Source organism: Diplotaxodon limnothrissa, linkage group LG22 (assembly GCF_057381915.1).
Source record: "Diplotaxodon limnothrissa isolate DT_005_m linkage group LG22, D_limnothrissa_male_GT1.1, whole genome shotgun sequence".
In the NCBI taxonomy this organism is placed as follows: domain Eukaryota; kingdom Metazoa; phylum Chordata; class Actinopteri; order Cichliformes; family Cichlidae; genus Diplotaxodon; species Diplotaxodon limnothrissa.
Window position 1 is genome coordinate 19225674 of NC_140616.1, and position 13469 is coordinate 19239142.

Sequence of the window (13469 nt, forward strand, 5' to 3'; positions counted from 1 at the left end):
TAAATACAAGGCAAAACATGAAAAGACCAAAAAACATCCATCTTTCAGTAGCTTCCCTGTAGCGCCCAGCACTGATTTGTTTTACTGTACTTTCCTACAACAGCTGCACGCTGTAGTTTCTTTAGCAATAAAGAGCACGTTTGTGGAAACTATTTTTATGTCCAGGTAGTATTTACAGTGAGGGAGAGGTGCGTGTTTAAAATAAACTACAGTGCCCAGCTTTGTTGTGACAAAGGGGTGCAATTTGGTGCAACGGCGTGGCTGACTGATGGGGTTTTCAATAGTTTTGTACAAGAGGGCTTTCACAACATGGAAAATATTTATCAAAAGGCTGATTTCGTTGCTGTTTTTGTTTTACCATGGAATATCACCAGCCTTGTCTTTTTTAAATTATAGGTTTGGCTTGCTTCTGAAATCAAGTAAAAGTGATTGTCAGGAAAATCTATTCAACATATTGTAACATGTAACACTGTTGATCAGCAGATGGCTTTGGGATCAGGCATTAGTGTGTCTATGGGGTGGTAACGGGGGGGGACACTGTGCATGTAAATAACCAGCCAATGATTGTTATTGTTGGTTCCATTTAGGGAAAGAAAAAACAAACAAAAAGGGGTGGGGGCAGGTGGGTGGGACTCGGTGGGAGGAGAGGGTTACACGTCCAGACTTGTTTTCTTAGTACCCGTTTCCCTCGTCCTCTCGTTTTGCTTACATCCTCACGCTGCCTTCTTTTAAGCCCATCTGCAGCTAATATTCCCCACCATCGTCATCTCACGAGCTACGTCCACTCCTGCAGCTCATTCGCTGATTTCCAGAGCATGGCGACTGAGGAGGAAAATGTACCATACACAGTAATGAGTAGTTTTTGTAGATGTAACTGGAGAAAGGAAAAGGGAAGGAGGGAGACAGGTATGAGGTGAAAACCTTCTCGGGTGTTAAGGAGAAGTTTGAAATAATAAAACTACACTTTCTACATGAAATGTGGCTCTTGTTGTCTCTGCGTGTGTGCTTGTGTGTGTGTGTGCAGACTCATTTGTCTCACCCAGGAGGGTTTAATAAATTGAGTGCTTTCCATCCTTTGATTACATTGTAATAATATTGGGATTATAAGGCACTGAATTGTTTGGAGGATTAGTCAGGAGCGTTATCCAAATGATGCACCCAGCTGGGCTGATGTTCTGCAGCGAGGATTTGACTGTCAAAACATTGTCTCAAAGTGACATTATAATAGTAACGGTACATGTGAGTTGACTTATTTTATGCCTCCGCTGCTGAACTGGGATCCATTAATGAAGCTGATGTGTGAATTTCAAAATAAAATCACTTTAATTTCATTTTTTTAAAACATGAACTCTAAACAGACAGTTAAATTTGAAAATACAGTCACCGTAAATTTTCATTACTTATATACTTTTTAAACCTCTAAAAATGTGTATTACTCACCTTTAATGTATTAGAATTTTTTTACTTCATACTTTATTAGGTACACATGTTCAAAAGTTTGTTATCTAGTCACATGTCTGGACAACAGAAGACTGGAAAAATATGGTTATCTAGTCACCCAATCACATGGCAGCAACCCAGTGAATTTAAGCATGTAGATAGAGTAAAGATTAAGTGGTGATATTTAAACGAATGGGGAAGAAAGATAACTTTAGTGACTTTGAACGAGGTATGGTTGTTGAAGTATTTCAGAAACTGTTGATCCACTCCACCACCACCTCCACGGTTTAGAGAGAATGGTCTGGAAAAGAGTAAATCCACAGTGAGCCGCAGTTCTCTGGGTGAAAATGCCCTGTTGATGTCAACTGTCAGAGGAGAATGGCCAGAGTGCTACAGAAACTCAAATAAATAGTCGTTACAACAGGTATGCAGAAGAGCATCTCTGAAGCAGATGGGCTGCAGAAGCAGAAGACCACACCAGGTCCTGTCAGCTAAGAACAGGAAACTGAGTGTACAATTTGCATGAGTTCACCAGAACTGGACAATAGAAGACTAGAAAAATATGGTCTGGTCTGATGACTCCATTTCTGCTGCAGCATTAGAATGGTAGGGGTAGGATTTGGTGTAAGCAACATGAAAGCATGGACCCATCCGTGCGTTGACGGTTCAGGAAGATTTTTTGGCACACTTTGAGCCCCATAATACCGACTTTGTTCAAATGCCAGAGCCTATCTGAGTATTATTGCTGATCTTTATAATAACAGTGTATCCATCTTCTGATGGCATGTCCAAAACTCAAATCATTTCAAACATTTTTTGATCAAGACAATAAGTTAATTGTACTCAAATGACCTCCAGTGTCACCAGATCTCAATCCAAAAGAGAACCTTTGGGATGTGGTAGAACAGGAGGTTCCCAGTACACAATGCTGTCACGTCAATATGGAGCAAAATTTCTGAGGAACGTTTCCAGCAGCTGGTTGAATGTATACCAAGAAAAATTTAGAAAACTCTGTAGGCATAAAGGGGGTTCAACCTTGTGGTGGCTAAGTGTATCTAATAAAATGGCTGTTTAGTGTATTTCAAGTAATTAAGTTGAATTTCAAAATAAAATAACAGCAATTTCATAGAAAGATTAGCAGCTGTGTCTGAAAGTGTGTATTACTATATTGTGATTTAAGTATCATGATTACTTTTAGTATATTAAAAAAGAAGACAATACAGAACAACTTGACCATGTTCCTGAGTGGAACTCATATGATAGAGACTTAGAGGTATAATTTCAAACATTGTAAATGACAAAGAGGGGGGTAATCTTATTTTAACTTTGTGCGTCTAAAAATAACAAGTGGCGCTAATTATATACTTATGGCTATTTAATCCGGGATTACTGGGCCGGAGGAGTCCTACAAATGCCCCATATGATCCCCAATACATTTTCTATAAGGGTAGCCATTATCTACTGTACCCATGACGTCATCCGCGCGCGGGTGCGTGCGGACGGCGTTCTCTCCGGTCTGCAGTCACGGTGTCGCCACTGGCACATTTCCAAAGGACCACTGGGTTATTTTTGTAATGTGGGCCGCTCACTGCCCCCTTTTCACGCCGTCTGCCCACATTCCGGAGGTGTAACGGAGCGTCCGGGAGCCACGCACTGGCTGGCCTTGTGGCGCACCCCGTTACCGTGGAGACCCCGGCGCATTGTATAGCCCACAGTAAAGGAAGGCTGTAGCAGCGGAAGATAGCACCATAAATATATATTGAAAAATGTTTACATCTTTTTTAAATTTAAACACACATATAAAGTTTTTATTGTAACATTGCAATATAATTTAATTTAATTAGTGACGTATTCTATTTGAGATACAAGATGAACAGAGAAGCTGCCGTCTGTTAAAGCATTTACTTTTTTCGCCTTTAGCTAACAGACAGGTGAATGAGGTGCAGGTAAAACAATAATAAACACGCCCCGCAGTGCAAGCAGACTACAAACATGCATAACAAAGGGACCGGTCCGGTGTGACCCTCCTTCCCTCCCCTCCCGGTTGGCGCAGTGAACCGTACGCTCTCTCTCATCCCTTCCCGTCATGCAGCGCTCTTGCCTGCTCCTCCGTCGAGCCGCCATGTTGTCGGAGTGAAAGCCTGGGGTGTTAGAGAGAAACTGGGGCTGAAATCCGCGACCATCCACCCTCTCCGCCGGTGAGTATCGAGTCGTTAGCGGTCGCGGTTGCTCAGGGGGGTGTTTATGCACGCTTCGGTGCGGGTATTGTCGTTACTGCGGCTCTGAAAGGGCGCTAAACGAGAATATTTTGCGAGGCTGAAGCGGCTGCCTCCCTTTCTGCTGCCTGCCTCCTTCCTCCCGTTGTGTCGGTCTTCCGCTCCAGACAGCTCTCGGGCCTTTGTTAGCATCCGCGTCACCGGGACCCGTGGGGCTGCAGGCTCGGCGGACAGGTGTAGTCCTCTGGTTATTTATTAATAACCACACTACGGTGGTGGGGAGCGGTTAAAAACACTGCGCGTTTGTCCACCGGTTCGCCCGGGCTGAGCTTGTGTCGGGAGGCCGTGTTATTGTTGGTAGACACATAGTGAACCCCCCCCACGGCAGCTCCGGGGCTGGCGTGACGGGACGCGGATGCATAAAGGTAGCTGCCGTGAATTATTTCACGAAGCATCCCCATACTCGGTTTCGTTTTGATGTGTCATGTCTGCCGGGAGAGAAATGTTGCTCCAGCGTTATCCCCCCTTGCTAGCTTGCATGCTGCCCCTCTCGTATTGTCACACCCCTGTCTGTGCCCGGTATGCGGTGGATTGATCCCCCGGTATTGAATGATTAACCCAGTTAGACCGTGAACACCGCCGCCTGTTTCCGGGTCCTCGCATCAAACTTGTGGCAGACCGAGCCGTGTGCGCTTCTCGGCGGGGAATGGCCGCACTGTGCTGGATTTCCGGGTGTTTCTCTGGCTGATTTCGGAGCAGTAGCAGAGGGATAAAGAGCTAACATTTCCTTGTGGCCTGTCCAAGAGTGGAGGAGGGATGATCAGTCGGTCGATTTGTTTTTATCTTATTATGGGAGGGGGGTCTTCATCCGGTCAGCTTGTGGTTTTGTCTTTGTAGAGGGGGTGTGTTGCACAGTGGTTACAGCAGACGTTGGTAGCTTGCATGTGTTTGATTCATAGTGTCTGCCAGTCTCTTGCAAAGGTAATTACCGTATATGGCTCAGTGCAAAAAGAAGTGCTTGTAATTTCTTTCTAGCCTGTGGGGACATTAATGGGAAGCTGCTCATTTTAACAGAGATTAGAGGTAAGAGTCAAATACAAATTACACCCTTCTCTCATTGCTGGAGATCAGGGGCTGTTGTGTAAAATTGTTGACCACCAAATGCTTGGCCTTTAGGTCCACACCGCACATTTTAAAGATAATCTGTCCTTCACTCTTTACCTGGGTTAACAAAACAACTTCTTAAAAAATAAGCACCACATCTTTGTCTCTGTTACATGGCTAAATAAATCCTCTAATTCTCACACCAATGTGCATAGTTACTATTTTAAATTGTTCCTTTTACACAATGCACTAAATGCACTGCAGGTTTGAGAGGTAAATCTAGCAAAGACTTGTGCATTCCAATACAATAACAGGGATATTGTTACAGAGAGCCTCGGATCAAAGTTTATGGCCATTAATTCTGTAGTTTATAATACATCTGATCTATACTGTCATGGAAACTGTTGAATGATTAGATACCAGCTAACATTTTCATCAAAAAACTAAACATTATGATATTCATAAATGGGGGATGTATTGCAGGACTGATTTACCCCCTGAAAGCCATGCCTGTAAACAAACAGTTCTGCACGTGCAGTACTGTGCAGTACTGTGCAAAAGTTTTAAGCCCCTCCTTATTTCTTTATGCTTAACTAGGAAAATGAGAAATCTATGCCATAGTTTTCAGGAATGCTTCCTCCTTCATACAGATTCAAGTAATGTGAACAAAAGATGTGTTTTGCGACAGGCTGCTAGTAACAGTGCCTAATGTTGCATTTAAAGTTGGTTCTTTGATAAGTTGTCTGTTATGCATAAACACAACACTGGTTCATCCCTTGAGTTAGGTATTTTTTTTCTGCTTGAATGATTCATAGGTCAGTGCTAAGGGGCTTAATGAACAAAGAAAAAAAGTGTTCCTCTGAAAATGGCCAGGTGCAAGGACAGAAAATGAGTGAAAAACTCAAGACAACCTGCAGAACTTTGATAAAGACCAGTTAAAAACAACTTTAAGACAGTGTGGCTCCTTGGAAGCCACACTGCTGTGAAACACCTTGAACTGGTCAGGAAGTAACTCATCAGTGACTCTGCAGAATATGCAGGCCACTCTGTGTGTGTGTCTAAATACCTTTTTAGGGGTGAGTAATTTGTAGAAGTTTCACAACATTCCTGCCAAGTGAACCTTTGTCACTGGAGTTCATAGCAGCGTGTTTGCATCAGCCAGATACAGAGGGTGCAGTAAAGTTTACATTCTGCTGCCGATAGGCAGGTTGGCAGTTAAATCAGCTGCTGCCCTGGGCTGGCTTGTAAAATGTTCTCTGGTTTACTTCTGTATCTGTTGATCCCAGTGCTCTTGTGCTGATCCTCAGCAGTTAGGCAGCTTTAATAACAGTTCACCATTTTGTCGTAAGAGTGTTATACCAACAGTCTGGTAAGCAGTATTGCAGCATTGTGTGTGATATTCTTTGACCTTTCTTCACAAAGAATAAAGTCCAAAGATGGTTTGAAGGTTTGACTGTTTTAGTTAGGTTAAAATTTTATTTTTTAGGTACATTGTAGTGCTTTTGAATTGTGATTCTAATATATAACCTGTGCACACTGATAGATTTAAAGTTTGCTTTTAGCTCGCGTGAAGCTAGTTTTTGTTATTGTATTGCAGTTGCATAAAACAGCGTTAACTGTCACCTGGTGCAGAAAGTAAACAATATTTGTTTAAATATTTTTGCATCTCTGGTTTGTTGTCAAACGTGTGAGGGCTGCCCTACTGGAAAATGAATGAATTTTGGCTCAATTTCCTTTGTTTTCTCATTTGTGCCTTAATCAAGACGTTTATGTCATTAATACTGCAAAACAAAGTGGTTACACTGAACAATGAAATTCTGACTTTGCAGGTTCCCTTCACACAAGTAAAAACAAAATTAAAATACAAAATAATAAGCACAGAAAATAAATAACATAAAGCAAGTACTACAGTACACTGGAGTGTAGTCAGAATATAAAGTGCAGTTTGGTATCTATATTAATTGGTTTACAGGATAGTGGCACTGAGCCTGACCTTTGACCACAACTCTGGGGGAACCGTAATATTACAGACAAATGATTTGGTTCATTTTGCTTCATATGCTTCCAGCCACCTCGTTTCTGAGTTAGGGGTCATTGTTCACAGCAGTTTAATTGCTGTGAACTAATTTGGCATCAAGCTGGCATGATGACATGGGAAAATGTTAGGTATGAAGATAATATAGTGGGATATCAGCTTTATTATTCTGAGTTGTTTTTAGAGGAGCATGTATTATACAACCCTGCAGTACATCCACCCTGGCAAAAGTCAGCTTTGTTGTTGTTGTTTTTGTAGAGATGCATGGATTCATGCTTTAGATTGTTGTGCTGATTAATTATGCTGCATTGTGTTGCAGTGTGTTTTTTCCCTTTCTTCTCATTTAGGAGCAGATGAGCTTTTAATTTACAGCCCACAAATGAATAAACATCAAATCTCAATAATTATTTTATTGCAGCGAAGTTGGTTATTGGACTGCAGCGTTTTTATTCATAATTTGACACTTGTGCTTCGCGGCTGTTGGATCTTCACCGTTCATCATAAGATTCGGTGTTAAATTGGTCAGAGTGCTCCAAACTTTTACTATGTTGAACTGTTATGTTTTCTGTGACTGATGCATTTCACTCACTCTGGACAGGCTGTGGTGGAATGAGCAGTGTGTGTGTGTTGAAGAGGAAAGCAGTGCTCTGGCAGGATTCATTCAGCCCCCACCATAGAAGTACTTCTCCCAGCATGCCCGTGGTGCTGAGCAGCGGAGGACATGCCCCTCCAACTGGGCAGACCCCTCAGGCCACACCCCCCAGCCAGCAGGTAAAAACCGCCTCTCTGATACATTTGCTATTTTCATTCATTCATGTCTTTTTCCATTGAATTAAACTGGCGTGATGACTTTCTACTACAGCGCATACAAAAGGTAAAGCAGTCTACCTGGATGGCTATTATAGCTCGCCTCTCTCTGTGATAAACACATTGTAATTCCTCTGACATGCAGACAATAAAAATGTCCTGCTGGTTTAATAATGAAACTTTTGAAGTGTGATGCTGTTAACAGCAGGAAATGTTTAGTTGTTTAGATTACCCCAGCACTAACTTAACAAAAACAACCAAAAACTAGTCAGTCCAGTAAGACGAGGCTCATGTGTAAGACAGGAAACTGAACTGTAAACAGCAGATATTTGGGTATAAACTACAAAAGTACTGAAAGCTGGTCAACTGGTCAACAGCTTATCTGGTGTCACAGTTTGTTGTAATTTGGTGGGGTGGCACCAACAAGAACTAATAGACTTCTCACTCTTAACAATGTAGTACCTGTTGTTGTTTTAATACTACAGCTATTATAGTGTTGTTCACAATGGTGCAAGTCATATTTTCCTTCCCTTATCAGTATTCATCATGCAATATTTTACCGCAAATTGGCAGACCACACCAACCTACCTTAATCTGAGCATGTCTGCCTTGTTTTGAAGGTTCTTGTCCTCATAATCTACCAATAGAAGGTGCTCCTGCCTAACTAACACATAAACAACCAATGATTAGTTTGTCACAGTTTTGTAATCTTTCAGTTCCTATTTATTTACACTGGAAACCATTCACTCATTGCACTTTGCAGTGATGGCTTGTTGTTTGCAGCATTCCAAGCTCTGGTTGTCTAGGTAACCCTCTAAAGCAGGGAATGGGCAATTAATTTTCCCAAGTGGCCAGTTGAGAAACTGGGATTGTTGTGGAGGACCGCACCAATGAGCTTCTATCGCACATTTTTGCAGCCCTCCATAACAGTTTCTTGTTGCCATGTCGCTATGCATCATTAAAAGTGGGGATGCAGCTTCAGTGTTACTTATTAATAGGTGTTAGCAGGTGTAGCTGTCAGATGTAGCCAGGAATTGTCTACGTTTTTGGGGTTTTTCACCTTTTCTCTTTGACATTATCACTGAATTTCTCAAATGATGTATTCTGGTTGGTGCTTGGCTAGCTAGCTAACTCTGTTAGGCAATTTTAACTGGTCATATCTGGGTGCATCTAGGCAAATGAGGGTAAAGGTCACTGATCTTACACCTACGGTTTTACTTTAAGCAATATCATAAAAATACCCATATGACTGTAATCTCCAGTACTTTGTTACAAACCCTGATTAGAGCACCAGAAAATGAGACATTGCAACACAGCCATTAAAGCTTGATGACACTCATCTCAAGCTTTCTGGAACATGTGCATTTGACTCGAGAGCTAATGAACCAAATAATTGCAGTCTTATCTTACTAGCTTTAAGGCTTTTGTATTGCCTCGGCTGTTATTAGCTGAATAAACAATGGTTGTTAAAGGAGCTCTGCTTAAACGGCTAGCATCACGCTTGATAAATGCAGGGCATCAGCCACAGCAAAGGGGACCTTCCTCATTGTTAGATCACTAGTTTGGAAGGATTATGGTTTTCAAGTGAAGCGGTAACACCCTTCACTGGCTTCTGAAGCTCAGATGTTGTGAAAACCTTATTTTAGGAGTTAGCCTCTGACCATCTGATCAGGGTCTTTTAACTGTTCCACGCTCTTATTTTAAGTCCACAGGTGACCACGCTTATGAGGTTGAAGCGCATAAACTTGATCTTCATCTGACTCAGTTGTTTGTTTTAAACCACTGCGTAAAAGTTATTATTGTTGTTATTTCTGCTACATCAGGTGTCCATTAGGGCTGAACGATATATCGCATTTGCGATAATATCGCGACATGATCAAGTGCAATTTTCTAACCGCAAAGGCTGCGATTATACTCTGGACATGTCCAAATTCATGGGCTGCATCCTCCTGAGGCCGCATTTGTAGACCGATTACGTCACAGCGACGCGCCGAAGGCTGTCCAAATTACTACCATATCCCAGAATTCATAGCGCGGCCCAGCCAAACTCCAGTTTCCAGCAATGGCGGCCGCTACTAAGTTTTAAAATTACTCATACTAATCTTTCTGGGTCACAAAATAAACTTTTAACATATTTTCAGGCGAGAAAGTAGTTGTGTAAACATCAAATATCTGCTCGGTTTATCAAGATATCCCATATTTGCAAAAGTGCTTCGACGTTTTCAGAGGCGTCTGCTACCCACCAGCTCGACAGCTAGCCGGGAGCTCGAGGGTTACTGATGCGGCCGAGAACGGCACAACTCCCGGCACATCATTTTCAGATCACCGCGGAGTTTCGCTGCTCGGGTTAAACGTAATATATAAGTCACTTAGACAACCTAAAAATGTTATTGTTGGGCTTTTTTCAGTGTCTTGTTTGTTCGTGAGTAAATCGGTTTGGCTGAGATTAAAGTTATTAGATTAGATAAAATAAAACTTTATTAATCCCCCGGGTGGGTTCCTCCTTGGTTTTCACACAGCTGACTAAACGTCAAACAGAAAACTTATTAAACAGAAGTATGAGACAGTCGAGAATTTACACCAGTGTCTGGTTATATTTTAGATAGCAAGAAGCAGACGGCCGAGTTTATTAAACTCCACCGAGACAGCGGTGACGCTAATCAGAACTAGCCTTCTGATTAGCTAATCAGAAGGCTAGACCGTCCAATTTCACGCCTTTAAACTTTAAAGGCGTGTTTGTGTGTGTGTTTATACAATTGCTATTATGTTTGCACTTTATGTGTAATGTTACTGACTGCAGAGATCAGTAAGATGTGTGTATTTTTTATTTATTAGTTTTATTTATTTAATATTATTTTTTAATTGAATGACTGTCTAGTAGTTCACAGATGTCGAAAAACTGAGTGTGGTAAAGCCACTGATTTTTTTTTTTATGTATATTTCTGCAATCTGCACATTGTACTGACTTTCATTTTAATGTTTACACCAGGGTTCCTTGTCAGCACTTTATGCTCAGATGTTTGTAAGCTAAAAATAAACTATTGTGTATGTTCAAATATACTGTTGTGATTGAAGAAGTTAAATAAAAATGTCAGTCATCAATTCATGCATCACCTCATGTCATCATAACAGAGGTCTGTCTTCCAGGAAAGAACAGTTTAAAATTAATGTAATATAGTATTGGCCATACTATATGATGTATTGCTTGTCTTTGTTTAATAATACAGAAGACAAAGACCTTAAAAAATAATCGCATATCGCATCGCAATCGCAATATTGGGGCAAAAAATCGCAATTAGATTATTTTCCATAATCGTTCAGCCCTAGTGTCCATGAACACAGCTATTTTCTGGAAATGAAGCTGACATGTTGTAGCATGAAGGTGGCTACAATCATTAGAGCGCTGCCTCTAATGGGTTATTGTTTTGGTTTTTTTGTGTTACACATACAATTCACATGTTCGGGCTTTCTAGAGAGTCAGTTTTATATCATAAAGATTCAATTCATTGTTGTCAGCTCATTTTTGTAAAAAACAAACAAACTCGTGGCTGCTGTGATAATTGATTCTTTGTAGGTATTTATATAGAAAAATTACTGAAGTTTTTGTCACCTTTTTGGATGTGAGGATTTTGCAGATTAACAAAGGTAAAATGTAACAAACCAACATGGGCTGAATTACTGTGATGAATACATAATAAACCAAACATATATTCCTGAATTAAGGAATATATATACTTTGCGGCAGTTTGTAGCAAATGATCCCAAATCTCTTTGGTTTGTGTCAGGAAGGTCCAGCTTAAAAATCTGCCAAATCAAACCTGGAGCTACTCACTGTGGTGATCTGTGAGTAAAGAAGGAGCAGAAAGTAGCTTCATCTTGTGGGAGTTTTAAGTGATGCGCTACTACCTTTTCTTTCGGTGCAATGCATGATGTTATACTACGCTTCTATAGTGGCAATCAACTCCTCCTGAAACTTTTCAGTTTAGTCTCCTATACATCATTCACCACTTTGAGCCAGTGACTGAGCGACTTCACATTGTATGTGTTGTTATAGCCTTTTTGAGCATTTTTTATGGGTTATGTGACAAATATTTAGATTTTTTTTTGTGTAGTACAGACCATCCAAGATGTTTGGACTTCAGTTTTGGTGAGTGAAGTTCTGGTGATGATAATGATGGTGATGATTAAATGCAAAAGGTTGGATAAACACATACCAGAAAGAGATGAGTGAAGATGAAACCCTCAGTGCATCATGGGAAGCCCCTATCAGCCTAGACCTATTGCATTAGCTGTTAACTTGGCCCTTAGCACTCTAGCCTCTTATCCATATAAGGTCACTTCTGATGTTGAAGCTAGACAATGATCAAAAACCAGTAAGTGTCACATGTCTTTGGTTTGGACACACCGTCTATCCTTATGTCCTCCTCGCTGCTGGATTTCCTGCTGTACTCGTTTTACAGCCAAAAATGTTCCTGAAGCTCATCTGTAGTGTCCTCTGCTGCTTAACTGAAATGTTGTTTGGTAGTCTGAAATGTGGCCCCCAAATCTGTTAATACTGTGATGCTGCTGTGACAGGTCTGAACGATATACTGTCTTCAGCACTGTGTAAATTGTATTTGTTCCACAGCAAAAGAAACATTTTAAGGCCCCATGGTAGTCTGAAGGGTAGAAAATGTTAGTTCATGATAACAAGGTTGGTGTTTTCATGAGTAATCCTTGGGGGAGAAGAATGTTTTCTGATAAGCAACAATTTGGTCTGACTGGCTGTCTTGTGCTTTGCGTGTACAGCAAACAGTAAGCCCAGCTGTTTCCAGTACATGGTAACCGTGGATTCTTTGATGGTGGTGTCTTGTGGGGGAATTTTGAGTTTTCCCTCAAAGTGAGGGAGGGAGGAAGTGACTGGAGGCTTTTCTGTTAAACAGAAGTATTGCCTCTTACTTGGACCTGAGAGGATGTGGCCTTACATACTTCAGCCTGTTGTCGTGTTTGAGTGATGCTGCTGATTTCTGAAAAAATCCAAATGACACATCCTGAGAGATGATATTTAACTGGGGAAAACTTCAGCTTTTAAAGCTGTGTTTATATTGTAATACTGATTTTCTTTTTACCTCTGAAACATGCCCTCCATGCAGTAATAATTAAAAAGACTAAAACCAAAACTTAAACAATAAAAACTAAACTGAAAGAAGGAAATTCACTCTGAAAAGTGAAACTGAACTATATTAAAAACAAAAAGTCAAAATAAAACATAAAATAACTAATTAGGAAAACCCCCCCCAAAACAATAAGAACTCTGGTTTCTGTGTATATTTTCAGCATGTTCAGCTCTGGTGAATAACGTTTGCAGTCTTTCTCAGGCACTGTGTTCTGGTTGCTGTTACCAGTAATTCCAGGGTAATGTGCATGTGTGTACTTGTGTCTCTCAGGGTGTGGCGGGCGCTGGACGTTCCCAGGACGATGCCATGGTAGACTACTTCTTCCAGCGGCAGCATGGCGAACAGCCCGGCAAACATCGCTGGCCCACTGGAGACAACATCCATGACAGCCAGGTGTGTGTGTGTGTGTGTGTGTGTGTGTGTGTGTGTGTGTGTGTTAATGTTGCACAAGTGGCAACATACAGCAGAGACATTAAAGGAATCAAATTTTTTGTTAGTGACCTGGTAACACTGCCAAAGTTAAAGAGCTGCCACGGCTGTTATAACCTCTACAAAATGCCTTTGTGTAGATGAGTTAGTGACACAACCTGATCAGCTGTCATGTTGTCTTGTGATGCAACATACATCATCTTTATTACACGGCGGTGTAACCATCGGTATCCTTGCATCTGTCCATTGCCAGCTATTTCTTTTTTTTCACAAATCCCTCCA

The 13469-nt window shown here is 41.2% G+C and overlaps 1 protein-coding gene across 4 annotated transcripts in view; it reads left to right on the plus strand.

The window, feature by feature from the left end:
- Window positions 1-3555: 3555 nt before the first annotated feature.
- The window catches only part of pum1 (pumilio RNA-binding family member 1), a 31011-nt gene continuing 21097 nt past the window's right edge, over window positions 3556-13469 (plus strand). For all 4 annotated transcript variants that reach the window (XM_085345869.1, XM_085345871.1, XM_085345870.1 and 1 more), the window contains exons 1-3: window positions 3556-3638; window positions 7394-7566; window positions 13029-13151. In XM_085345869.1, coding sequence (XP_085201995.1) covers window positions 7405-7566; window positions 13029-13151 — 285 coding nt within the window. In that variant the 5' untranslated portion in view covers window positions 3556-3638; window positions 7394-7404. The remainder of the gene's footprint in view (window positions 3639-7393; window positions 7567-13028; window positions 13152-13469) is intronic.